The sequence below is a fragment of the Pyrus communis genome, chromosome 1, assembly GCF_963583255.1.
Source record: "Pyrus communis chromosome 1, drPyrComm1.1, whole genome shotgun sequence".
Lineage (NCBI taxonomy): Eukaryota > Viridiplantae > Streptophyta > Magnoliopsida > Rosales > Rosaceae > Pyrus > Pyrus communis.
The window spans coordinates 7,001,442-7,026,353 of record NC_084803.1 but is presented as its reverse complement, the minus strand read 5'-3'; the positions used below and the strand labels follow the sequence as shown (position 1 = coordinate 7,026,353).

At 38.3% G+C, this 24,912-nt stretch overlaps 3 protein-coding genes across 7 annotated transcripts; 2 read left to right on the top strand and 1 right to left on the bottom strand.

Moving 5' to 3' along the window:
- Positions 1-6,483: 6,483 nt before the first annotated feature.
- Positions 6,484-11,768, top strand: LOC137716753 (E3 ubiquitin-protein ligase At1g63170). 3 transcript variants are annotated; one of them, XM_068456143.1, is made up of 6 exons: positions 6,484-6,668; positions 7,412-7,452; positions 8,611-9,360; positions 10,208-10,333; positions 10,424-10,718; positions 11,105-11,768. In XM_068456143.1, the coding sequence occupies exons 3-6, from the start codon at positions 8,753-8,755 to the stop codon at positions 11,327-11,329; spliced, it is 1,254 nt and encodes a 417-aa protein (XP_068312244.1). In that variant the 5' UTR covers positions 6,484-6,668; positions 7,412-7,452; positions 8,611-8,752; the 3' UTR covers positions 11,330-11,768. The 3 variants fall into 3 exon arrangements, with proteins under 3 accessions (XP_068312244.1, XP_068312236.1, XP_068312252.1); XM_068456135.1 differs by having other exon boundaries at positions 7,334-7,452; XM_068456151.1 differs by lacking the exon at positions 7,412-7,452.
- A 2,353-nt stretch (positions 11,769-14,121) lies between these two features.
- Positions 14,122-21,313, top strand: LOC137736478 (uncharacterized). 3 transcript variants are annotated; one of them, XM_068475757.1, is made up of 6 exons: positions 14,122-14,282; positions 14,907-15,117; positions 16,203-18,634; positions 19,264-19,384; positions 19,924-19,983; positions 20,086-21,313. In XM_068475757.1, exons 3-6 carry the CDS (start codon positions 16,287-16,289, stop codon positions 21,058-21,060), a joined length of 3,504 nt encoding a protein of 1,167 aa, XP_068331858.1. In that variant the 5' UTR covers positions 14,122-14,282; positions 14,907-15,117; positions 16,203-16,286; the 3' UTR covers positions 21,061-21,313. The 3 variants fall into 3 exon arrangements, with proteins under 3 accessions (XP_068331858.1, XP_068331845.1, XP_068331851.1); XM_068475744.1 differs by having other exon boundaries at positions 14,870-15,117; XM_068475750.1 differs by lacking the exon at positions 14,907-15,117.
- A 644-nt stretch (positions 21,314-21,957) lies between these two features.
- Positions 21,958-24,901, bottom strand: LOC137740038 (polyadenylate-binding protein-interacting protein 6-like). The gene is made up of 3 exons (XM_068479828.1): positions 24,764-24,901; positions 23,335-23,919; positions 21,958-22,348 (listed from the first exon to the last, which is right to left on the bottom strand). Exons 2-3 carry the CDS (start codon positions 23,890-23,892, stop codon positions 22,211-22,213), a joined length of 696 nt encoding a protein of 231 aa, XP_068335929.1. The 5' UTR covers positions 23,893-23,919; positions 24,764-24,901; the 3' UTR covers positions 21,958-22,210.
- Between the last annotated feature and the right edge of the window lie 11 nt (positions 24,902-24,912).

Here is a 24,912-nt window from a genome sequence, read left to right as displayed (position 1 = left end):
AATTCATAGTATTTCAGTTATTTTGGTCTTAGGTTCAATTCTTGCCAAAAGTGAATTCGAACCGTATTATTACTAGCAAAAAAATAAAATAATAACCCACCCAGTATTTATAGATGTCATAAAATGTTAGTGTAGACTCTTCAAGATTATATTCGGGTGAAATACTTCTAAGTTCCGAGGCATTTAGGATAACCAGGATCAGAAGAATCATAAAAGGGGGACTTGTAGTCCATTCATTTTTCGCTTGACATCAATCAAATGAAACTTAAAAGTTCTATCATCCAAACATAGCCTAAAATATGTTTAAACTATGTTTGGGTGAAGGACTTCTAATTCTCGAGGAATTGAAGCCAAGTTAGTAGGAGGAATTGATCGTGAAATGTTTGATGAGATTAAAAATGCACTTCATGCGTATTATAAAGACATGTGAAGGAGATTTACAAATAGGAATTAGTCACTTGCAAATTCCTCTACATGCCCTTGTAATGATTATGTAGTGTATTTTATTCCCTTTTTGTAGTTGATTTCTTCCTCACTTAGGTCAGTTTGTGATTGTTTGCTTTTTGAAAAAAAATGTTTCTATTGTGCTTTAAGAATAATCAAATGTAAAATAAAATAGTTGAGCGTTGATAAACTAAAATTTTAAATTGTTGTGAGTATGAAAAGCAGTGTAAAAGCGTTCAATAGATTTAATGTAAAAATAATATAATTGTATACAATGAAAAAAAAAGACATAATAATCAGGGTAGTGGTAACAACAACGGTGAAGGGGGCAGTGGCGGTGATGGCTCCGACAGTTGTGGGCGTATGGGGTTGGTGCCAATAACAGGGTGTACTGGTTGGGGTGCAGACGGTGGTGGTGCTTGTGGTCGTAGTGGTGGTGGGGGCGACGGCATATTATGGATGCGGTGATGACAACTTTGGTGGTGGTGACGGTCGCGCTGCCAGTGGTGACAGTTGTGATGATAGTGATGGCGGTTGGGATTGTGGTGACGATTGTAACAGCGACAGTGACGATAACAATGATGGTGGTAATTACAATAGTGATGTAAAGGTAATAGTTGTAGGGAGGTGATTGCAGTCAATTTATTCTTTAATAGAAAGAATGTGTGTTGTAGAATGACACATTTAGCTTAAAATGAAAATAATTTTTTTGGGACAGAAAGTCGTTCTATCGGAGAATTAATCCTTTTTAGTCGCTCCGGTTGTAATTGTTTCAGGCCTAGGCCCATTGACTTTGGGACTAACTGGGAGTGGGTTTCTTGGACAGCAACCTGGCGAATCTAACACTTTGGCACAGAACATAGAATCCACACTTGGGGAAAAGCTTTTATACATGCATATACTACTACGTGAATATGCCATGTCCTGGCCCTCCCAACTAGGCCAAGTAGTACGCAATTTTGGTCGTAGCATCTTGGTTCTTTTCAAAAGCTTTAAGGTGTGTTTGTTGTATCGGACTAATTCAGACTGGATTTAAGCTGGATTGGCTTAGACTAGACTAAACTGGACTGATTTAATGAAGCGTTTGATGCAGTGTCAGACTAGAAAACTGGGCTAACAATAAATTATTATTATTATTATTTTATTATATTTTAATTTATTTCCTATTAAAAATATCAACATAATATGAAAAAATGGGGCATCTTCTTCGCAAATTGCTGGTGCTCCTCTGCACACAGAATTTCCATTCACATAATCCAATAATCGTTCAATGATCATAACTAACTGGCATCCCATAAAACTCACAAATCCAAGCCTACATTCACAAACCAAATGCAACCAATTCATAGAATCCATCAAATATTCAGAAATTTAAAGAATAGAACAAATAAGGTAAAAAAAAAGGAGATGAAGAACGCAAAGCACCCAACCCATAGCCTAATCAACTTCTGCAAATCCTCCATAGTTGTAATCCTTCGTAAGGAAAATTAAATCCCAGAAAAATCAAATCCTTCAAGCTCACTTGTATATGTAGGACCAAAAATTCGATTTGAAAACCTTAAATCGCCGGAGTTCTGTCGAATTGGAAACGGAGCTCGTCGGTTCTCCGATTGAAGATCCAATTTGAGGTCCCATTCGTGATTGTGGGTTGGGGCGATGAGAGAGAAATTGGTGGTGGTTTGGACCGGTGGTGTGATCTTAGCTGTGTTTGGCGATTGAAAGATGTGTAGAACTTCTAACGAATTTGGTTTTGCAATTCGAGTTTGGGATTTGCGATGGAATTTGGGTTTCGCGATTCGAATGTGGGTTGCAATTCAACGAATATGGGCTTTGTCTACTGCCTTTCGGGTCTGGGTTTTGCAATTCGAATCGGAGTGAATCAAACGACAGCGAGAGCAGTGAGAGAATGCGACGGGTTATGTGTTATGAGAGATTCGAAATGAGAAGACGATGCGATTCTGGGTTGGCGAGTGTTGACGACGTTGGCAACGCAAGCAAACGAAGCGAGCATAGAGAGGAGATAGAGGATGACGAGGAGAGAGAACGTGAGAAGATGAAGACGCAGTGAAGGTCTTAGCAGTCCCATGGTTATTGAGAGGTCTCGTTAAGACCTCTTAGTGAAGGTTTTTGTCCATGCGAGTCCCCTTTAATCTTATTAATGTTAATCCTAGCATGGAACAAACACGGTATTGGACTAACAGCTAGTCCAATCCCACTTAGTGAGGGCAAACAAACGCCCCCTAAGTGTGTTAGATAGTAAATTGCTATTGAATAATCCAATGACTAAGGGGGGTGTGGTCAAACTCATATTTGAGAAAATTTTAAAAGACTTTAAAATCCTAGTGTAGTCAATTAAAAGATTTTAAAGGATTTTAGAATCCATTCAAATCTAGGTGTAGTCAATTAAAAGATTTTAAAATCCATCCAAATCTAAGTGTATTAAAAAAATTAAGATTTTGGAGATTTCAATAAGTTGTGGATTTTGTGGGATTTGAGAGCAAAAAGTATATATAATCAAGACTAAAAAGAATTCAATCTCACCCCCTAGGATTTCAAATCCTTCCACCACAATCCATTCAAATTCTTTAGAATCCATATGAATTTTGTAGGAGTCTTTCATCCTCTTAAATCCTATAAAATCCATCACTTTTAAAATTCTTTAAAATCTTAGTTTGACTTCACCCCCTAAACCGAATAGATAGTTAAACTCGCCTAATATTTCTTTTATCAGTTTCTAGTTGATGACGAAGATCTCATATGTTGTCTCAGTTACGCTGATATTATCATATCGTTTCTTAAAAAAAAAAAAAAAAAAAAAGTATATATTGCACATCATTGAATTTATGGAAGTTGGACTTAGTGCTAATGTTGAAGAGTTTAGTTTAATAGACTTGTGACAGGCTTGTAAATATCTCTCATTAGAAGACAATAAAATGCAACTCTGGTGTGAGTCGTTCTTTTCACTTTTTAAATATTCGACAAGATTTTTCATTTAAGCATTGATTTGACACCCTATATTATTTATATGAATTATTATTGCCTTTAACGAACATTATAATTCTTTAAAATCCTAATTGACATTCATTTCCTTAGACCATCTCCAATGGTTGGGCTAAAAGTCAAATTTTTTAACCCGGAAAATTTAGTTTTTAGCCCAGAAACAGCTTTTCTGCTCCAACCATTCTAGCCTAAAATTTTAGCTCGGGATTATTAAAGAACGAATTTAGGCTTTTTTTTTGTTAAATTAATTTTTTTAAAAAATAAATAAATATGTAGACTATCGTAAATTAATTTTATGAACATTTTAATCTAAAAAAATTTAAATTCCGATAAATATTTGGTGGAGTCCACTCCAATTTCTGGGCTAAATTTTGGGAGGAATTTGGCATTGGTTTAGCATTTAGCCCAAAATTTCCCCTTGAGTTGGAGTGGGTTTGGGGGGAAATTTTGGGGGGTAATTTGACTTTTAGCCCATCATTGGAGTTGGTCTTAGTGGTAGTGTTTTAGATTTGTAAATGGTTGGATGCGTTTGGACGAAACAAAAGGTAAGAATTATTTGGTATAGTGCTATTTGCGTATATACAATATTAGTTTTTAGGTAAATCTCAGTTTATTACCCTTAAATTTCGTTGTTTTCAACATTTGGTACATAAAATTTTTTTCGTCTCAAATCATACCTAAAGTGTTAATTTTGAGACATTTTCATACATTCGTTAGTCTGGTTGTTAAGTCTCATTTTAACTGATGACGTGACGCTTACGTAGATAATAACTGGACACCACGGGTTCACGTGGAAATATATATAAAAAAAAAAAAAAAAACAAAGACAGAACCCCTTCTTCCACCCGACCCACCATCTCGTCCAATCTCCATAACCACCGCACCACGCCTCTTCCCCGACACCTTCTCCCTCTCTTCACTCTCTTCACCTCCCCTCCCATCAGAAAAACGCACAACTTTACCCCCAAAACCCGGCTCTCAACTTTCCTCCTCTTCCTCTCTCTATTCTTCTCTACCCAAACCCAAACCCCAAAATCCGTCTTTCTTCCAATCCCTTCCCAAACCAAAACAAACCCTAATTCCAAAATCCCCACATCTTGGTGATGACGATGAAGACCCAAATCTCGGCGGTGGAAGCGGTGACTCGCCCCACGACCCGATGCGGCTCGGCGGACACGACCAAAGGGATCCCAGAAAAATACCTATTGCGAATGCAAATTTGAGAAAATTGTTTGTCATGTTGTAAATACAACCTAGCTGGGCTCCTTCGACGACCAAGAACGAAAGGAAGAAGACAAAAGCAAACTCAAGATACAACCCAGGTGAGAAAAGGGGTTCAAAGGCGAAATCGAAAAATGGGGTCAGTTTCATCTCTTCAAATTCTTCCAATTCGTCATCTGGAAAGTGCAATTTTCTCTTCATCCAAATAGAACCCATATGAGAAGCAGCATTCTAAGCCCAAATCGAAATCTCTATCGTTTCATTCTCCGCTGCCTTCTTCTAATTCTAAGCCCAAATCGAAATCCCTCTTTAGCCGTGCGCCGCCAAATCTGCGGCGAGACCACCCAACCCACTTGTTCCTCCCAGTCCACTGAGACCACCCAAGCCGCTAGTGCCCCTAAGCCACCCAGGGGAGAGTTCGAGAGAAAGCTGGGAGGGGAGCGACGCCGACGAAGGAGGAAGGAGAACGGCAGAGGAGGAGGAGGAGGGGATAATGGTTTTCTGTGTTAGATGGAGAAGAAGAAACAGAGAGAGGAAGAAGGTGGAGTGCGAAGAAGGGGACGACGACGGTGAAATTAATTTTAAATTTTTTAATATTCTCGTGGACCTTGATTGACACGTGGTGTGCAGTAATTATGGGATGACACGTCATCATTTAACGAAAAATTTAATGAATGTATGAAAGTGTCTCAGAATTATAACTTTATATACCAGACTGGAACGAAAAAAAACTTGATGTGAAAAATATTGAAAACCAAGAAACTTAGTGGATATACCAAAGTGTATCAGAATTATGACTTTAGCTACCAGATTCGACGAAACAAACTTGATGTATGAAATGTTGAAAACCAATAAACTTTAGTGTAATAAACTGATATTAAAAAGAAGATATGTTTTTTTAAAAAAAAAAAAGAAGATATGTTGGACTTTGAGATTTTTGAGTCTTTGAGGGGGGGGTGGAGGTTGACGTAAGCAATAAGCATGCCACAATATTAAATTTCAGTAAAGTTCGGGGTGGAAACTGATATTTGCTAAAAGGACCACACGGAAACTGAAGCTCTGGTATCTGCACTCCGACCCAACTTTATTTTTTTATTTTTTTTAACAAGTTTATCTTTATTTTTTTTTTTAGGTAAATGGGATATAAAGTCTACTTACATTTCAGAATTCACATCATGTTTGGAGATTTTTTTTTAAAATGAATCGCAAAATTTAATTTTTTTGTATTGCTTTATAAAATATTATGATTGTATTTATTTGTATTTCTAGTCTTATTGTCAACTTGATCTTTCAATCAAAATGTTACAGTGTGAATTAAAGCGTCACTGATGATATAAGCTATTAAATTTAGAACAAGTAAAATTGTACTATAAAGGCTGATTTGATATGTTACTGACTGAATTACCTCGTGAAAAATTTGTCACTCCAATAGATCACGTATACGTAAACCAAGTGTACAAAATTATGTTTTATTATTTTCTTTCATCTATAACATCTACTTTTATCTTTTAATTTTGTCATCTTTCACCACATAAAATGTTTTATTATAAAAAATAAGAGCCCGATTTGCCCACGGAAGAAAAAATTGCCTACTTTGGACGAGTATGCAAAAATCAAAATTTGCAAATTCAATTGTCTATACTGTTTGAGCTAATTTTGCAGAGTGACTACTCAGTTATACTATCGGAAATGCTCTTAAACCCGTACATGGTCTGATACGTAGCTATACTTGCGTCATAGGAATAAAAGATTAAAAGTTTAAACCGAAAGAAATATAATTAGCTGATAACTATATAAATAAATAAAAAGAAGCAAAAAGGAAATTCTTTTCTTTTGCCCGCAGTGAAGGTCCAAAGCTCGTCCTCAAGTTTCTCCCTCCCTCCAAATACCAACAACAAAATCCACCCAAATTCCACAGCAATCACTCGATTCCCAGGACGGCTCTCCTCGTTTTCTTCACCATCGTCCCTCTCTCTCTCTCTCGCTCGCTCTTCTTCAATCTGGTACTCTCTCTCTGTCTCTTCACGTATCTATAATTATTGGAAATTGATAATTTATATCTGTTGATTTGATAAAAAAAAAAAAGGTTTAATTTTTCATTTTTTGGGTTTAAGGGGTGAAATTCGAAAGTGGATTGGTGGGTTTTGGATTCTTTGACTGTTGGGTAGTTCTTGAATTTTTAGGATTTTTGTTGGTATATATTATTGTGATGCTATGAAATCAAGGGTTGAACTGAAGATTGACTTTGCTATTGGGAAATTCTTGAAGCTTTATGATATAGGGAAAGAAAGGGTGGAGTATGGACTGATTCCTGCTGTTGGTTTGCCTGAGAAAGTCTAGGGAAAAGATTAGGGGGTTTGAACTGGGAGTAGAATTCCGTTCTGGAACATTTTATTTTTTTATTCAAAACTGTTGGATTGTAGCTTCTTGTGTTTGAAAATCCAATTTTTGATAAGAAATCCCCAAGATGTTATTTCGATTGTAGTTTCATGTTATCCGAGTGACCGAATAAATTGTATATATTAGTTGGATTTCAGGACGGATTTTGGTCTCTAATCTTAGTAATATCTACATCAATCTTCTGAAATTTGGTTTCGATCCATGGGCCTTGAATTATTCTTCTGCCAAAGGTGCTAAAGGATTAAGAATTGAGTGTTTTGATTCACAGGGTTTCAATCCGTGGGGCTTGAATTATTCTTCTGCCAAATGTGCTGAAGGATTAAAAAATGAGTGTTTTGATTCACAGGAAACTGGAGTGCTAAAAGACCCAGCCTAAACTGGTATAAGGTTGGTCTTGCTGCTTCCAGATTTTTTCTTTGTACTGGCTTGAAATACTTGTCTTTTCTCCGGTGGATTTATGATTGTTTCAGTTTTACCGGTTGTAAAGGGCCTTGCTTCCACCCCTGTTGATGGGTGCCCGTGCTTAGGCCCCCATGAGAACAGAGAGAACTTGTGCAACAAGTAATACCAGCTCAATAAATTGAATGTTTTTGGAATTCGGAATTTTAATGTGAAAAAGCATGATTGTCTACTGAGCTGCCCAGATTCCCCAGCCAGTACGAGATTATTCTGGGGTCAAAAGACATGCAATAGTTTGTCTATCATTCCAACTGGGGAATATAAGTAAATAATTAATTTGATATACTATATGTTTGGAGGATATCTAAAACTCAAAAGAAAGTTTTCTTTTGCACAATTTTTTAAGTTGGTTTACAAAGAGGTTTTTTCATACACAATCGATAGCTCAACATGAAAGTTTCTTTGAAAGATTAAATTCAACTTCCATCATCATTTGATTTAGGTACTGTGTGAAATCTGACCTTTTCTCCCTGTGCGGTTTGGTTGCAAATTAATTGTGAGGAAAGCGCTAATCAGTCCTAAACATGTATTGTTCGTTGTGAGTACAGAATGAAAGTCTCGAAGATGTGATACAGAAAGATGTAATTATTTGAGTTAATGGTTTTGCTTAACCAGAACTATGTTTCTGATCGTGTCCCTGTGAGTTCTCCTACTATAAGGCTTGAAGTTCAGTGAGCCCTGTGTATTTTGTAGACTTGAAACCTTTTGAGCCTCTCAATATTGGCGCTACAAGCAGTGTTCCTCTTTTGTCTCTGTTATTAACTACCCAATATTAGGAATTACTATTTGAAAGTAGTGTCCCCTAGGTACTCTAACTGGTTGCTGTGTATTAGGTTTGTATTCAAGTAAACATTTGATAGAACTTTTATTTCTACTTTTCACCCACCAATTCTCGCATATGTACCTAATGGTTAGATATACTAGTTCCTTTTTTATCTATGCCCTTCTTTCGTAATGTCCTGTATATTGTTGAAATCTACATTGCTGTGAATTTAGTGAACAGAGTTTTGTTGTATTTTCATTGTATGTTTTTAGTTGTTAAAGGAAGAACATGTCCCAATCAGTTTCTTTTCTCTTCTATTGCAGTTTATATGTTTCTCTTTGGAGTTACACCTGTTGAAGGCTAGAAGCAAACTGGGAGCGTCAGGAAACTTGATGTTCTGATCTAGCATGTCAAACAATCTTCTGTCACCACGGTTGCCAATATCAATCTTGGAAGATCTTGTTAATGGATCAATCACGACCTGAAGATATGAACCACACTCAGCATATTATTGAAATACCTGGGAGTAGTGATGCCTCCCCATCTAGCATGCCTCATGGTAGATCTTTAAATAACTCAAATGCGTCACAGCAAGAGGACAGACCTTCAACTAGTCCAAGAGGACCCGCATTCCAACCTTCAATCTTTTCATCTAATGGACCAAACTCTAGGAACACTTCAATGGTAAGGAGAGGGGAGACTCGCCGCCGCAGAAGTCCATTGAATTCTGGATTGTGGATTTCTATTGAACTTGTTCTTACAGTGAGCCAAATCGTTGCATCTATTGTTGTTTTGTCTTTGTCAAGGCATGAGCATCCTCACACCCCATTGTTTGCTTGGATTATTGGTTATGCATCTGGATGTGTTGCTATTCTTCCTCTTCTTTACTGGCGCTATCGTCACCGCAACCAGGCTGCAGAACAAGAATCTGCTCAAGCTCGTCAGAATTCTCAGGTTAATGTGCCAGCAAGACCATTTTCTTTTTCTCTTTCTAGAGCTTCAGAAGGAGAAGATCTTCAAACTGGCACTGCATCTTCTAGAAGCAGTCAAAGTTCCGCAGTACAGAGCAGAAGGTATGTTTCTGTTGCTGTTTTTCCATTTGGATGCTCTTTCTAAGTTGCCTGATGACGACTGATCATATTTAAAATAGTTTGTTTTATTGACGAAGATTGAAGCTCCATTTTGACTTGATATTATGGACATAGCATGTTTCTTGGCATTCCAGTAGACTATTTTATGAGCTGTGGCTATACACTATGGAAGTTAAAACAGTCAGTGGTTTATGCACATCTACTCAACCACCTTTCCCAACCCGTAAGAGATTCATTAAACCTTTTAGAGAGGAAAACCCTCTGTAGTGTGCATAGTTTAAGATTCTGTAATCGCTCATGTTGAAGTTACACAACACAGCTGCAGGCTAAGACAAAATGGTTATCAAACTGGCCCTTTCTGTGACAGTGTATTGGTATCTGGAATTTTCTTTTCCCTTCTCTTTATTACGAGTTTACAACGTATTACCGATGTTCCAATGTAGCTGTCCATTGACGGGTGCTTTTTTTTTGGTAATTCTATTTTGTCCATGAAAGATACCTATTTGTTGAGCCAAATCCATTTGGTCTGTGTCAATTTAAATTAATTTCTAGATCTTCCAGGGTGGTTATTATTGGCAAATTCTAAAAGACTGATGAATTTTGTTCAATTTAGTATAATCCTATATTCAATGTGGCAATTACGTTTCAGTTTTTCCATTCAAGTTCTCTACTTTAGCAGGTGTATTATAATCTTGTTCAATTTATGAAATCACTTATGTTTTTTAGCCTATGTGCCTTATCTTAAGAAAGTAACTTGAGTTGCAACTTGCAAGTTGGAACTTAGTACTTGAAAAGTTGTCTGATACATGACGTCATTTTTCATTTACAGAATCAAGGTACTTGTGGAATACTTCAAGATGGCATTGGATTGTTTCTTTGCGGTTTGGTTTGTCGTTGGCAATGTTTGGATTTTTGGTGGGCACTCATCTGCAGCTGACGCTCCTAACCTGTACAGGTACTTTTGCCAATTTGATTAGTTGTTCTACGTAAACCATTTCATTGCAGTTGAGAGTGGGGGACATCATACCATGTTTTCTGTGTGCAGGTTATGTATAGTATTTCTTACATTCAGCTGTATTGGATACGCCATGCCTTTCATTTTATGTGCAACAATCTGCTGTTGTCTTCCTTGCATTATATCAGTCCTTGGGTTTCGAGAAGACCTGGCACAGGCACGAGGAGCCACACCTGAATCAATTAATTCTCTGCCAACATACAAGTTCAAGATAAAGAAAAACAAAAATGGCGATAACAGAGATGGCGGCAGCTCAGGTGCCACTGAAGGTGGTGTTGTGGCTGTAGGAACTGAGAAGGAGCGTGCAATCTCTGGAGAGGATGCGGTATGTTTTATCCGGCGAGTTTAGCATATTACTTTTTGTCATAATATAATCTAGGTCTTATGCCTGCCGGATTAGTACTTGTGTGATAATTGAGTAATGAATGCATGATATTACTAGCTTGGTGATTACAAATCTTCCTCCCACATTTGGCATAACATAACATGCCATTTGAAACCTGCTTCCTCTCATATTCACTTGAGTGTACTGCTGTTTTATCCAGTCAGCCAAGATCCTGATCAATTTGGTGACTGGATTTTAAATGCTTGAAACTCTTTCTAGTGACAAGTGACGACTTAGGTTGACGGTGGTTTGATTCTAGATTTTTCCATATCTGCTTGCCTGTTAATATACTTGATAATTACTGATTATGTCGTAAAATTGAACAGGTTTGTTGCATCTGCTTGGCTAAATACTCAAACAACGACGAGCTGAGAGAGTTGCCATGCTCTCATTTTTTCCACAAGGAGTGCGTGGATAAGTGGTTAAAGATCAATGCATCATGTCCCCTTTGCAAGAGCGAGGTTGGTGAGAGCCTTTTGGCCTCCCTCTCCGCAATCAATAGCAGCATTCAGCAACGGGTGGGCAATGAAGTGGCCAACACCGTGTTTTAGGCAGTGAGCTACCTTCTCCTTTGTAGCTTGGACTACGTCGATGCTAGAATTCTGTTTTAAGATGGACGGATGATTCTCCATGTTCTCAACCTTTCCCATTCTTTTTAACTTTTTATCTTGGGTGATAAGAGCTAGGTGGATATACAGACAGTTTACTACGACGTCGTTGTAAGCAAAAATGATTTTTTTTCTTTCAAGGACAGATGGATGTAAAGATCAGAGGTTCCGAGATTTTTAGTTAGATAATGATAGATGGATTCTTGTTTATATATACATTCTCCTTTTCTTCTCCTCCAGTTGTTTATCCCTTTGAGCGGCTGAAACTTTGACATGTTCTGTTGTAGAAAATTGACTTGGCAAGTCCTTATCAAACTTTAATTGTATGTATCAAATGAGATAAACATGAGAGCAAAAAGACAGGTGAATGTCATTGCAAATAGTCATTAGACCAAATGGATATTTAAGTTGGACGAGAACAACTTGCATGAAACGGTTGCATATCAGTGCACGTTTATGATAGAGGTCAAGATCTGCGTGCATGAGGATAGAGATCCAAGAATTTTGTAAATGGTGAATGTTTCTTCTTTAATCAATTGCATTCCGAGTTCAAACCGTCTCTCTCTTCTTAGTGTAATTTAGAATAATAAAAGGGAATTGTTATTGACACTTAAAATTTCTCATTCTACCCTCCAAACTTTCTATATTTAGAAATAAAAATACACTTGTGAAGAGAGTAAACTCAGATTTTTGAAATGCCAATAATACTTCTCTAATAAAAAATAAAGTGTAGAGATCAAGCACTGATGGGGCTTTCTACCTCTTTTCTCTTTCGGTGGCTTCTTTTTCTTTAATGGGTAAACGAAACCACGATGGCATCTTATCCCACCTTAACAAAGTTTTTTTTTTTTTTTTTTTTTTTTTTTGACAATGGGATATTTTGTTATAAACCATTTTAGTTTGTGAGGAGGGAGTTTCGAAATCAAATGAAAAGAGGGTGGGTACAATACTTTACCTCACATTTGCCCCAATTTAAAATAGTAAAAAGTCGAGGATAGTATCTGCTATAAAGTTGAATTCACGAAAAATACGACAAAACTGAAGGTGGGACACATCGCACACTCTTACTAGATGAAATAGATCGTGTGACTTTAATTTAAAATCATATCAATTTGCACCTTATACTTGTTTGCCTAATTATTCTTAAATTGATAACATGACTGGAGTGAAACACATATACCAGTTGATGTGAAAATCACACTTGCAAACATGAACCAAAACGTGTCATCATGGTGCTTCAACTTCTCAAATTTGTACTGGAACTACCACAATTTTGTTGCACCTTGCTTCAACTTCTCAAATTTGTACCAGAGCTACCACAATTTAACATAGTAAAAAGTCGAGGATAATACCTGCTATAAAGTTGAATTCACGAAAAATACGACAAAACTAAAGGTGGGACGCATTTCACACTCTTACTAGATGAAATAGATTGTGTGACTTTAATTTTAATTTGTACCTTATACTTGTTTGCCTAGTTATTCTTAAATTGATAACATGACTGGAGTGAAAAACATATACCAGTTGATGTGAAAACCACACTTGCAAACATGAACCAGAACGTGTCATCATGGTGCTTCAACTTCTCAAATATGTACCGAAACTACCACAATTTTGTTGCACCTTGCTGCCCAAAAGGTCACGGGGTCGAGTCGTGAAAACAACCTCTTTACAAAAGTAGCAAAATAAAGGTAAGACTGCGTACAATAGACATCTTCAGCCCACCTCCACAAAGCAGAGAGACTTGTTGGTTTAAGATCGCCCTCAGTATAATTTTGTGTAAAATGGTTGTTTTTTTCCCTTCCATATATCCAATGGTCACAAGGCTTGGCAAAATGGTTGTCTTTGTCATGTTTGTATTGTTTTCTTGTCATATTTGTTATCCTAAAAAGTTTGTTAACATGTGACCCATAACGACCTAATTGTTAACAGGTTATATCGTTTCACGTCAGGTTAAAGGGTTATGCAAAAAATTGACATGCAAAATGTCTAGATTTGACAAATAATATTTTATCAGACTCTTAACAGGTGACCCGCTAATGACCGTACACTTTAACGTGTTTTTACCAAGTTACTTGATAACAATCAAACTCGTTGACAGGTTGATCCAAAACTCGTTATTTTCGTATAGAGTTAACATGTCGTGTAATATATTGTTAGGCCTAAGAGTATCTCCAAAGAAGATGTCAAAATTGCCACGTAGGCATACAACAGTAAAAAATGGCAGCAAACTCTCTCTAATCGAGCCTTTAATTTCTTAGGTGGTGCTGAGTCATTTGAAGACAAAGTTTTTTGCTGTTAAATTTGACAGAAGATGTCAAATTTATTAAATGATATTTTAATAGATTAATATAATATATATAATAAATATTGTTATATTTTTGAAATATTTGATTGGTTGCCTTAATTATTGGACTCTACAAAAAGATAAAATGTTTATTAAATGACATTATTATTTAACGTATCGCGTAGAGCAAAATATCATACAAAATGTTAAATTGCTACATAAGCTATCAATTATTATTTTGATGTTTAAAATTTGACATCTCCTTTGAAGATGCTCTAATGTTCTCACGATGAGTGAGAACGTTTTCTAAAGTGGGCCATGGATCCAGATGGCGGGTACCACACGTGGCAGCTCACCTGTAATCTACAGAACCGCTCTTCGGCGCTCCAACTCGATATATATACGATCTCCTCGACTCGTCCCATTCAGATTTTTATTTTCTTTTTATATAATTAGGGTTTTCTATTTTCCGCTCTGGCGAATCTTCCAGACCCACCCAAAACCTAATCCTCACCACTCCACCCGACTCTCCTCCTCAGCTCAGCTCGCACAAAGCTTCCCCGCCCAATCGCCGATCAGTTTCTCCGACCGCCGTTCCATTTTGTTCATGTAAGTATACGGTCTAGATTAGATTGGTGGTAATTTCTGATTGGATTTTGTGTTTCTGGATGCGATTGCGGTCGTTTTGATTTGATTTTAGTCATTTCATGCTGGTTTTGCTGTTGGTTTTGAAATTAGGGTTTTTTGAATTTGGATTGATGTGGGTTGATTCAGTGTTTAGTTTTTATGTTGGTGAATGAGATAATTACCGTTTAGTTTTATTTTGTTTTTGTTTTTACGTATGTTTATTAATTTTTTTGTGTTTTTCTTCGCATTCGGGTCGAGTCTAGTTGAATTGTGTTTGCTGGTGTGTTTAAAATTAGGGTTTTTGGGTAGTAGTTTTATGAAGATTGACGACTTTGGTATGTTAAGACACGTTTTTCTTCCATAAAAAAGGACCCCTTTATGTATGTACTATGTAATATGTTTTGTCGAAGAACAATCTATGCTTCTTGAGCAAGTTTTCGTAGATTTTCCCAGAAGAGTCGATTGTGCATACTCTTGTTCCGTAGAGGGAAAAGAGTTGGTGTATTGTAGATTCTTCTTCCTTCTCTTTTTAATTTGTTTGTTTTTTTTTTTTGAATATGTGACAAAAGAGATTACCTTAAGCTGGTGGATTTACTGGTTGGGCAGTTTTTGTATGCAATGTTGGGTGCTGCTTTGCCAATATTTGAGAAGCTCTGGGCCCTCAATGGTGGACTTGCTATAGCAAAAATGAAGAATTTCCTTGAGGGTTATTGTACCCTGTGATGAAGAAATCAACACCAGTTCAATGCTCAATCGATGCGGCCCACAAGGTGTTGATTCACGGGAAACTAGAGTGCTAAAAGACCTGCCTAAACTGGTATAGGGTTGGTCTTGCTGCTGCCAGATTTTTTCTTTCGACTGGCTTGAAATACTTGTCTTTCTCCAGTGGATTTTTGATTGTTTCGGCTTCACCGGTTGTAAAGGGGCTTCCACCCCCGTTGATCGTTGCCTGTGCTTAGGCCCCCAAGAGAACAGAGAGAGCTTGTGCAACTAGTAATCCCAGCTTAATAAATTGAATGTTTTTGGAATTCAGAATTTTAATGTGAAAAAGCATGATTGTCTACTGAGCTGCCCAGATTCCCCAGCCATGTTATTGTGGGTTCAAAGGCGAATGCAACAATTGGGGAATACAAGTAAATAATTAATTTGATATACTTTTAAGTTCGGAGGATATCTAAAACTCAAAGAAAGTTTTCTTATACTATTTTTTAAGTTAGTTTAAAAAGGGTTTTATCATACACAATCGATAGCTCAACATGAAGTTTCGTTGAGAGATGAAATTCAACTTCCATCATCATTTGGTTTAGGTACTGGTTAGGAAAGTGCTAACCAGTTCTAAACGTCTATTGTTCGTTTTGAGTTGTGAGTTGCGAGTACTGGGTACAGAATGGAAGTCTCAAAGATTTGATACAGAATGATGTAATTATTTGAGTTAATGTTTTTGCTTAGAAACCTCTTATGTTTCTGGTCGTGTCCCTGAGAATTGTACTACAAGGCTTGAACTTCAATGAGCCGTCTCTATTTGGTAGACTTGAAACCCATTAAGCCTTTCAATATTGGCGCTACAAGTAGCTTACCTGTTTTATCTGTGTTATTAACTGCCCAATATTAGGAAATTTGTGTTTGAAAATAGAGTCCCCTAGGTACCCTAAATGGTTGTTATGTATTGGGTTTGTGTTCTTTTATTTCTGGTTTTCGCCCTTGAATTCTTGCATATGTACCTAATGATTAGATGCACTAGTTCCCTTTTGGTCTTTGCTCTCCCTTTGTATTGTTCTATATATTGTTGAGGTCTAAATCGCTGTGAATTTAATGTACTGAGTTTTGTTGTATTTTCTTTGTTCGTTTTTCGTTGTTAAAGGGAGAACATGTTCTGATCAGTTTCTTTCTCTTCTATCGCAGTTTATATGTTTCTTTTTGGAGTTGCACCTCTTGAAGACTAGGAGCGAACTGGGAGTGTCAGGAAACTTGATGTTCTGATCTAGCATGTCAAACAATCTTCTGTCACCACGGTTGCCAATATCAAGCATGGAAATGCCTCAGATGGACCCCATTTTGAAAGGTATGGACTCATCAATGCCAGAATTTCAAATGGCAGGGATGAGCTCTGTATCTAGTAACCCCGAGTCACAGAACCTTTCAGTATCAAATCAGCAAATGGAACTGATGCTGGATCCTGTGCCTGACAATCCTGGGTCACATGGCTTATCAATGTCATACTTCCAAATGGGACACATTGCTAATGCGAATGGGAATCTTGGTTCACAGAAAATTTCAACACCTAGCAATCAACTGGGAGAGCTTGGATCATTGGCCAACAATTCACATCAGTTGTCATCAATTAAGCGAAAGGCGACATTGGAACCCATGACTAATAATCCAGAGACACCTCAGTTGTCAATGCCAAACAAGCGTGTGGCATATATGGAACATAGACCATGGCTGCAGCAAGGGCCTGTATCAAACAGGAGAGCTGTAGAAATGGGATCTGTGCACAATGCTCCAGGATCACCTCGTTTGCCAGCGGCAAATAAGAAAATGGTAAAGCTGGAGTCCATGGAGGCTGTGCAGAATGTGCCAGGATCTCCTCATTCACCAGTGCCGAATAAGAAAATGGTAAAGATGGAATCCTTTTCTGGTAGGTCCGGGTCTCAGCGGTCTTCTAGTCAAAAGAATCAAACACCGCGGATACAACCAACTCGAAAGCTTCAAAATGAATCATTTGATTCTGTAAGGTCCAAGATGAGGGAATCGTTAGAGGCTGCATTGGAATTGGTTAACCAGCAGCAAGATAAATGCGTGGATTCTAGAAAGAAGTCTCAGGGGGAGGCTGGAGCAATTCAGGGGCAACCACAGGAAGCTCCCCAGCCTAGCTTTCATCCTGTTAAACCTGAATCTGAAGAGCCTAAGGAGAATTCTCCATCCACTGAAACTTGTTCTATTATGAAAAGTAATGATGAAGGTGCGGGCCAAACACATTTGGCCGAAGCAACTACAAATGTTTCCACATTGACCTCAATATGTGATGGGAATGAATTCCAACCAAGTAATATTTTTCCTCATGAAAATGTTTCATTTAGTGACAACTTGTTTGTCAAAGATGAACTTTTGCAGGGAAATGGGCTGTCCTGGGTTTTGGATTCTGAAATGGAAATGGAAGAAAGGAAGGAAATTCAACCTGCTGAAGAAGAGATGTTGGATCTTGAGGAAATGGGTGGACCCCCAGAAGAACAAGTAGTTCAGTCTCCAGAAGAGTTAGCCTTTAGAATTGAAGCAGAACTATTCAAACTATTTGGAGGTGTGAATAAGAAGTATAAAGAGAAGGGAAGGTCCCTTTTGTTCAATCTAAAAGATCGTAATAATCCAGAACTAAGAGAGAGAGTTATGTCTGGAGAAATACCTCCAGAACGTTTATGTTCAATGACTGCCGAAGAACTTGCTTCAAAGGAGCTTTCTGAATGGCGGATGGCAAAGGCTGAAGAGCTAGCACAAATGGTTGTTTTACCAGATTCGGAAGTTGATATGAGACGTTTAGTGAAAAAAACACATAAGGGTGAAGTTGAAGTAGAACAATATGATAGTGCTTCAGTTGATATTCCACTGGATGCAACGTCACATAATCATAGTGAACCAAGAAGCAGGGGGACAGAAGTGTCTACCCCTTCGAAACCCAATAAACCCAAGGACAAAGTCAATGCTGCAGGTGAGAAGAGTAATACAGAAGACAGAAGTGTCTACCCCTTTACCATTCCTTCTACTGAAGCTACTGATTTAATGCAAGGCCTTATGGTGGATGATGGATTGAAGGATCTTCCTCCAATTGTCTCCCTAGATGAGTTCATGGAATCCTTGGACACAGAGCCACCATTCGAGATTCTCCCTGATAAAGTTACACCCACCTCAGACAGGGATGACTCCGAGACTGTCTCTGAATCGAAGTCTTCGGTACCAAGTCCCAAAGATACCGTTAATGCCTCTCCACAGAAGGTTGATGATGGTTGCACAACAGATACAAAGTCAGATGCTGACTTGAAAACTGGTGGCGGTCCTGCTGTGATAAAAACCGACAGTCCTACTGTGATCAAAACTGAGAGTCCTGCTGTGATCAATACTGACAGTCCTGCCGGAAACAAAACTGACAGTCATTCTGTTATGAAAACCAGTGATGGTGCAGATATAAAATCCCATGATGTGAGTGCCGATGTGAAATCCAGTGGCAGTCCCAAAAAATCAGTATCTAGACTAGTTGGCACACCGAAGGGTGAACGTGTTTGGAGTGGCTCCCTGCAACTGAATCTTTCACCCATGGCCTCTGTTATCGGAATCTATAAAAGGTTTGTCTTTTAAACATTCATATTGTAGTAAATTCTCCTTGTTCTGCATTTCCCGTGTACAGATTTGTTCAAAGAAGATTCTCTTTGTGGATAGTCCACTGCATTGGTGGGCTACTCTTTCAATCAAAGTTTATTGCATGTCTGAGTATTATGTTTCTGTCTGGAACTTCCTCATTCTGAGTCATGAATGGTTATTAGCCATAGTTGGAGACACTCTTTAAAGTTAAATTTACATTAGAACTATGCCAGGGTGCAGTATAGGTGGACTATTGCCGTGACAAGTTTGTGATAGATGTTCCTTTTTATTCTACTTTAGGTTCTGCTCCTTCTTTTTCATCTGTGTATAGAGGGCCATGCATGTGTTCTGTTTGATAGTAATATGGCTCAACTGAAGTAACTAATTGAAACTAAAGATGATACTTGAATTGAAATTCGGTAAATTTAGGAGATCGACATTGATTAATTATGTTTGATACTTTGACAAAAAGGGTGTTTTGTTTGGTATTGCAAATTGCATGCATACATGCACACATAAACATGCCAAATGTAAAGCTTTCAAGCATTCTGCAATCCGTATTAGACTAATGTCTTTGTTTCTGATTCATGCTAATCCAACTTTTCTGTTGCAGCGGTGAAAAAACCAGTGCAAAAGAGTGGCCTGATTGTCTTGATATCAAGGGAAGAGTCAGACTGGATGCTTTTGAGAAGTTCCTGCAAGAGCTGCCACAATCCCGAAGTCGTGCTGTCATGGTATCTCCAAGTTTATTTTTATTGTTTACAGATTCTTGTATGACGGTATTCTGTGATAACTCAAAAAAAGAAACATTTAGAAAACTTCGTTTTGGAGGTCGCTTAGTTCCATCATGCAGTGCATTCTCTTTTCTGGGCAGTTTTGTCAATTCATAAACTCCGCGAATACAAAATTAAAGAAAAGGGAAAACGATTTTGTAGTTTCTAACGTAATAGAGCAGGATCTATGACATTATATGGGGGTCTCCCGAATCCCGTCAGCGTCTGGAACTTGTGTTAAATCGTTTTGTGCTTGAAATACTGTCGGTATTTTACAGCCTTTGTTTTGGACGGGCGAATGAAACTTAGATAATTCAATAACCCGAATTAGAAAATTAATCACTTAGGAGTGTAATGGGGAAAAGGTATCCAACGAAGATTGACCAAAAGTGTTGCATGAAATTGACTTTCTTTCGGTCATTAGAAAATTTGGATCAATTTATCTATGATTTACTTTTTGTCTGATACAGCTGCAGCTTACTGATTTTCGTTTTGTGCAGGTCGTGCATTTTGTTCCGGATGAGGGGTCGTCGGAAACGGAATGTGAAAGCATTCGTGAGGTAAACATCAAACGCAGATCCAGATCCAGATCCGTCTGTAAACTCCCATTCCCCAACATGTGTCTGTTATTTTCATACTAAAATTTGTGTTCCGCCGTGCAGGTGGCTGACTCGTACGTAACGGATGAGAGAGTTGGTTTTTCTGAGCCGTGTTCCGGCGTGGAAATTTATTTTTGCCCTCCCCATAATAAAACCGTAGACATGCTCAGCAAGATTATTGAGAAGGGGTACATTGAGGCACTTAACACTATTGATAATGGCCTCCTTGGTGTTATTGTCTGGAGAAAATTAACTTCGCCGAAATCCTCTCACCACAAACACATTTCGAAAAAGCAACAGTTTTCTGCTGTTACTACTACTACTGCATCTTCTAGGAGACAGCAGCGCGATACCAACTACACATCTAAGCCGGCTCAGTCTCGGGCCTTACCTCCCACCCACACTACACCTGCACAGGATGACGATGACGATGACGATGTTCCTCCCGGGTTTGGCCCTGGTGCTTCTCGGGACGAAGATGATCTCCCTGAATTCAGTTTCACTGGTGGATCGAATCAGTTTTCTGCCCAGAGGCCCTCATCTAGGGGGCCTGGAATGGCGGCGCCGCCCTTGTACCCCAAGTCCCATACCCCTTCTCGCCCTGTAGATCAAATGAGAGAGCTGATACAAAAATATGGACAAAACAATAGTAGTAGTAGTAGTAGTAATACGTTTCATCAGGCTAGTAGTGTTGCAGTTCATCCGTGGAATGACGATGACGATGACATCCCGGAGTGGCAGCCTAATGTACCTTCCCAACCCCAAACTCAGTACCAGCGTTTGCAACCGCGGCCGCCGCTGAACAGTTACCAGCAACAAATGCCGGGAGCCCATATGAGTTTAGCAAACCAGCCGCAGTCTCTTCAACCGATGGCACCCAACGTACAAAATCCTAATCTTCCTGTGCAGCAAGGCTGGTGGGCTCCGCCACCACCGGCGCAGAGAGCTGGTCAGTTTTATGGCGAACCAGATAGAGGAACGGCTGCTCAGCCGGGTATAGCCTGGCGGCAAAATGTTCCTAAAAGTAGAGGGTTTTGATTTTATTTTATTCTTCCCCTTTTTTTTTTTTTTTTTTTTTTTTTTGGTGTAAATTAAATCGTTTCCTACTGTGTCAGGGATATTTTTCCTTGTGTAATCGTTTTCCAAACACAAACGGGAGCTTTAAGCTTTGCTAGTGTTGTTGGACAAAGTAACCATAAAGTAGGCATTTAGCTGCACAACATTTTTTAAACATTCAAGTTATTTTTTCGTGTATGACTGCTTTTGTAAGAAACACTCGTATGCTCGGAGAAGCATGACTGCTTTTGTAAGAAACACTCGTATGCTCGGAGAAGCATGACTGCTTTTGTAAGAAACACTCGTATGCTCGGAGAAGCACGTTTGTTATAAAAATCTTGAAATTTTAATTAAAACTTACTTTCTAGAAAAGTACTTGGTAGGGTAGGGGTTTTCAAAGAAATGCATGCTCGCTTTTTCTAAAAGCGTTTGTACGATCTATGAACATTTTTGAGTGTCGGAAATGATTTAAGACCGCGTTTGATGGATGTAAATCACGCTCACATTTTGTTTTGTTTATATTCTAGTTATATTTTCGGGGGAGATGTAATCTGCAAACCGTTAAAAGTTGGATCGGTCTCAACGTTTCAAACCCGTGCATAAATTTCTTATGCGTCTGGATCGGGTCCAAAGCGCCCATTCAACAAGTAAAGGGTTTCAGGGCGGGGGAGAGTGGGATACCACAGTGACGGTGTACGTGTGCTAAGAAAGTCCTTTCAGAGTGTCGAATTGTGATGCGCACACCTCAGCTCATATGGGAGCAACAACTACCATGAGGAGCCAAACATTTTCCGCTATATCGAAGCTTTTAAGGCACTAAGTAGAATGATACGTGACAAAGGAAATTGCAAATCACTTTCATTTGGGAAAAAAACCGAGTTGCATGAAAATTGCAGTGTGAGCGTTTTGGCTCATAAATCTTGAAGGTGTCTAAAAACATGAGAGATAAGAACACAAACATCTAACAACTATACAACCATGTATCGTCAAACTATGTGTGCCTCCGCCTCCCCCATGAGACGATCCTCTATTTGTATACTTCTTGTAATCATAAAACCAAACATGTCAAAAGGGTAAAACATCTCACATTTCTTTGTTTTCCACAAAATAAAACTGAAGACGAGCTTGGGAGCTACGATTTGGGTGAACCGCTGGCTTCACCTGCTACGTTCTTCAGCTTCCATGCACTATTGCCTGCCAACCCAGATTCAGAAACATCTCCGATGTCCAAAGTGTCTGGAAGACTTTCAGAAGACTCGACTACACACAACTGTAGTAAGAAACAGAGATTTTTGGGATGAGTGCCAAAGTTGAACGAAATGCTGATAAAGGTAAATAATAAAACATCTAATTCAGGCGGCAGAGTTTATTTCAGTGCTGATAATCATAGACAGAAAAACCGAATTCCAATATGTTGTTAATGTTAAAGGTAACAAACACCCAGAGATGGATATTCCAGGATGTTCTAAGTTCATCAAGTTCAGAATAAAACTTTGCTGGACTTGCAACCAAACAAAAGGTTCGGTGCACTCTATACGTGTCTTAAGCAAATACCGTAGTAAGCAAATAAAAGAATGGGCATTGATTGGCTGGAAACAAGACGATATCAATGAATAACAAGAATCAATAAGCAAATAATACTTTAGTAGCCAATCATTACCAGTCCAATATTCCATCATATCAATGAAACAAGACGATTCTTCGCTCAGGAATACACTTTCCACACATATAAGACATATTGCAAAGAACCAAACACTTACAGTAGAAAAGGACTTCTACCACGTCAAAGAAATACAGCAGATATACAAAACACATTACTGTAATTATAAGCCAAATGAATCACACACTATTTGCACTATTCAACCATGCCAAAGCATGCAAAGTACAAAAAACTTGCAAACTTGCAAAAGAGAAATATGTTGAAGGAAAGGAGGATTATTCTTCTTCCTTGAAGAAAGGTGACACGAGGTGGGTCACAAACTCACAGCACATGCACAATTGTGCTTCAAATTGGATAAAGACTTTCCAGTTTTGACCTGTTATAAATGATACAACCCCACAACCTGAAGTGCTCTAAATAAACAGGTACGCTAAATATTCAACTGTTATTGAATTGTGAGCAGCAGTATTTGAGTATTTACCTAATGCACAACAAACATTAAAGTAGTGGACTGATGGCAGAGGATAATGTATGATATTTTCCAAAACGAAGAATATTTAACAACACCAACATTAAACAAAAAAAATGAAAGTCACCTCAAGTTGGTTCAGCATGTCAATGGTGGCATCCAGGTCACCCCTATTCGCCAAATAAACATCACTAAGGGACTGATCAGATATACCAGGAAATGACAGTCCGAGAAATTCCATATCCATATCAAAGTCTTCATTTTCTGACACTTTATTCACATTCTGCGACGATGAACCATAAGAGCCATGGGCAGGGTAGCTCTTTACAGCATAAGACTTTGGACTCTGGAGTGTTGCAGTCCCTGGGGCATCAGATTGAAGATAAGCTTTGCTATGGTGTTGATTCTGGGTAAAATTTTGAGGGTTCCCAAACCAGACTGACTCGTTGCTGTGGCTAGAATCTTTCGTTGTCACAAAAGTTCTATCATCTGGGGCATCAGATTGAAGATAAGCTTTGCTATGGTGTTGATTCTGGGTAAAATTTTGAGGGTTCCCAAACCAGACTGACTCATTGCTGCGGCTAGAATCTTTCGTTGTCACAAAAGTTCTATCATCTGTCTCCCTCTTGGAGATTGGAATGTATGCTGCTGCGTAGGGATTCAAAGAAGAAAGTCCTGGCTTCATGGTCTTAAATCATAAAAATCTGCTACTCTAAAAGAACCGGAAAACCTGATATTATCAGACAACATTAAGAATATAATCATTGAAGAAACAAAAATGCTAAGCTTCCATGCCAAAATTAAGCCAATATTTAAAAAAAGACGGGGGTTCCACAAGTATCCTGGTTCATTATTGTGGAGTTACTCAAAGCACAAATTAACTGTTGTACCAAGAACTTTCAGTTAGCGGTGAGAGTGTTACTAGCAAAATATTTAGCATTAGGAGGGTGGGATCGATCCCATATCATATCTTTGATCTTTATTACATGACGAAAGGAATCTCTTGAGGAAAGATATTGCAAAAACGAACACTCTGTGTGTGTTTAATCACAACAATTACTAATTGAAACAACTAAAGAAAACAAATTACCAAATCCATAATCCTTTACAAACAGAGCCAGTCAAAGTTAGTAGACACACGAAGATCGGCTTAATACAATATCAGATCACTATCCAATGCTCAATTTACATCCAAATATCCAATTTCCTCAAACAAAAAAAAATATACGATTTAAGCAAATAACCTGCAGACAAGATTCACTTTAATCAAAATCCACATCCGATTACTAGTTTTCTCATCAAAATTCAAGCAATTAAGCATTAAATCTCACTTTCCTCAATCACCTAAACCTTCCTCCCTAGTCCAGCAAGAACACCTCCATGTTCATACACAAAAACACATACAGATCAACAAAATTGCAAAAGCTTCAGACCATCAACTCGAATCACATCACGAAAAAAGCAATTCCGAAACACGAATCACCGTAATTTTGAAACCGAATTACGATAAAGATCAATAAAAATATCAACAGCATGAATCAGTGGCATAAGCTCACCGAGTGCGAGGCGATCTTCAAATTCCAGAGAAGCAAATGAAACGCCCGGAGTCCCTGAAACCCTAATTTCCAAGATCGCTGTGAGGACGAAATGAGAGAGAGAGAGAGAGAGAGAGTAAAAGCGGAACAAAATTTTGGGGAATTCTCTT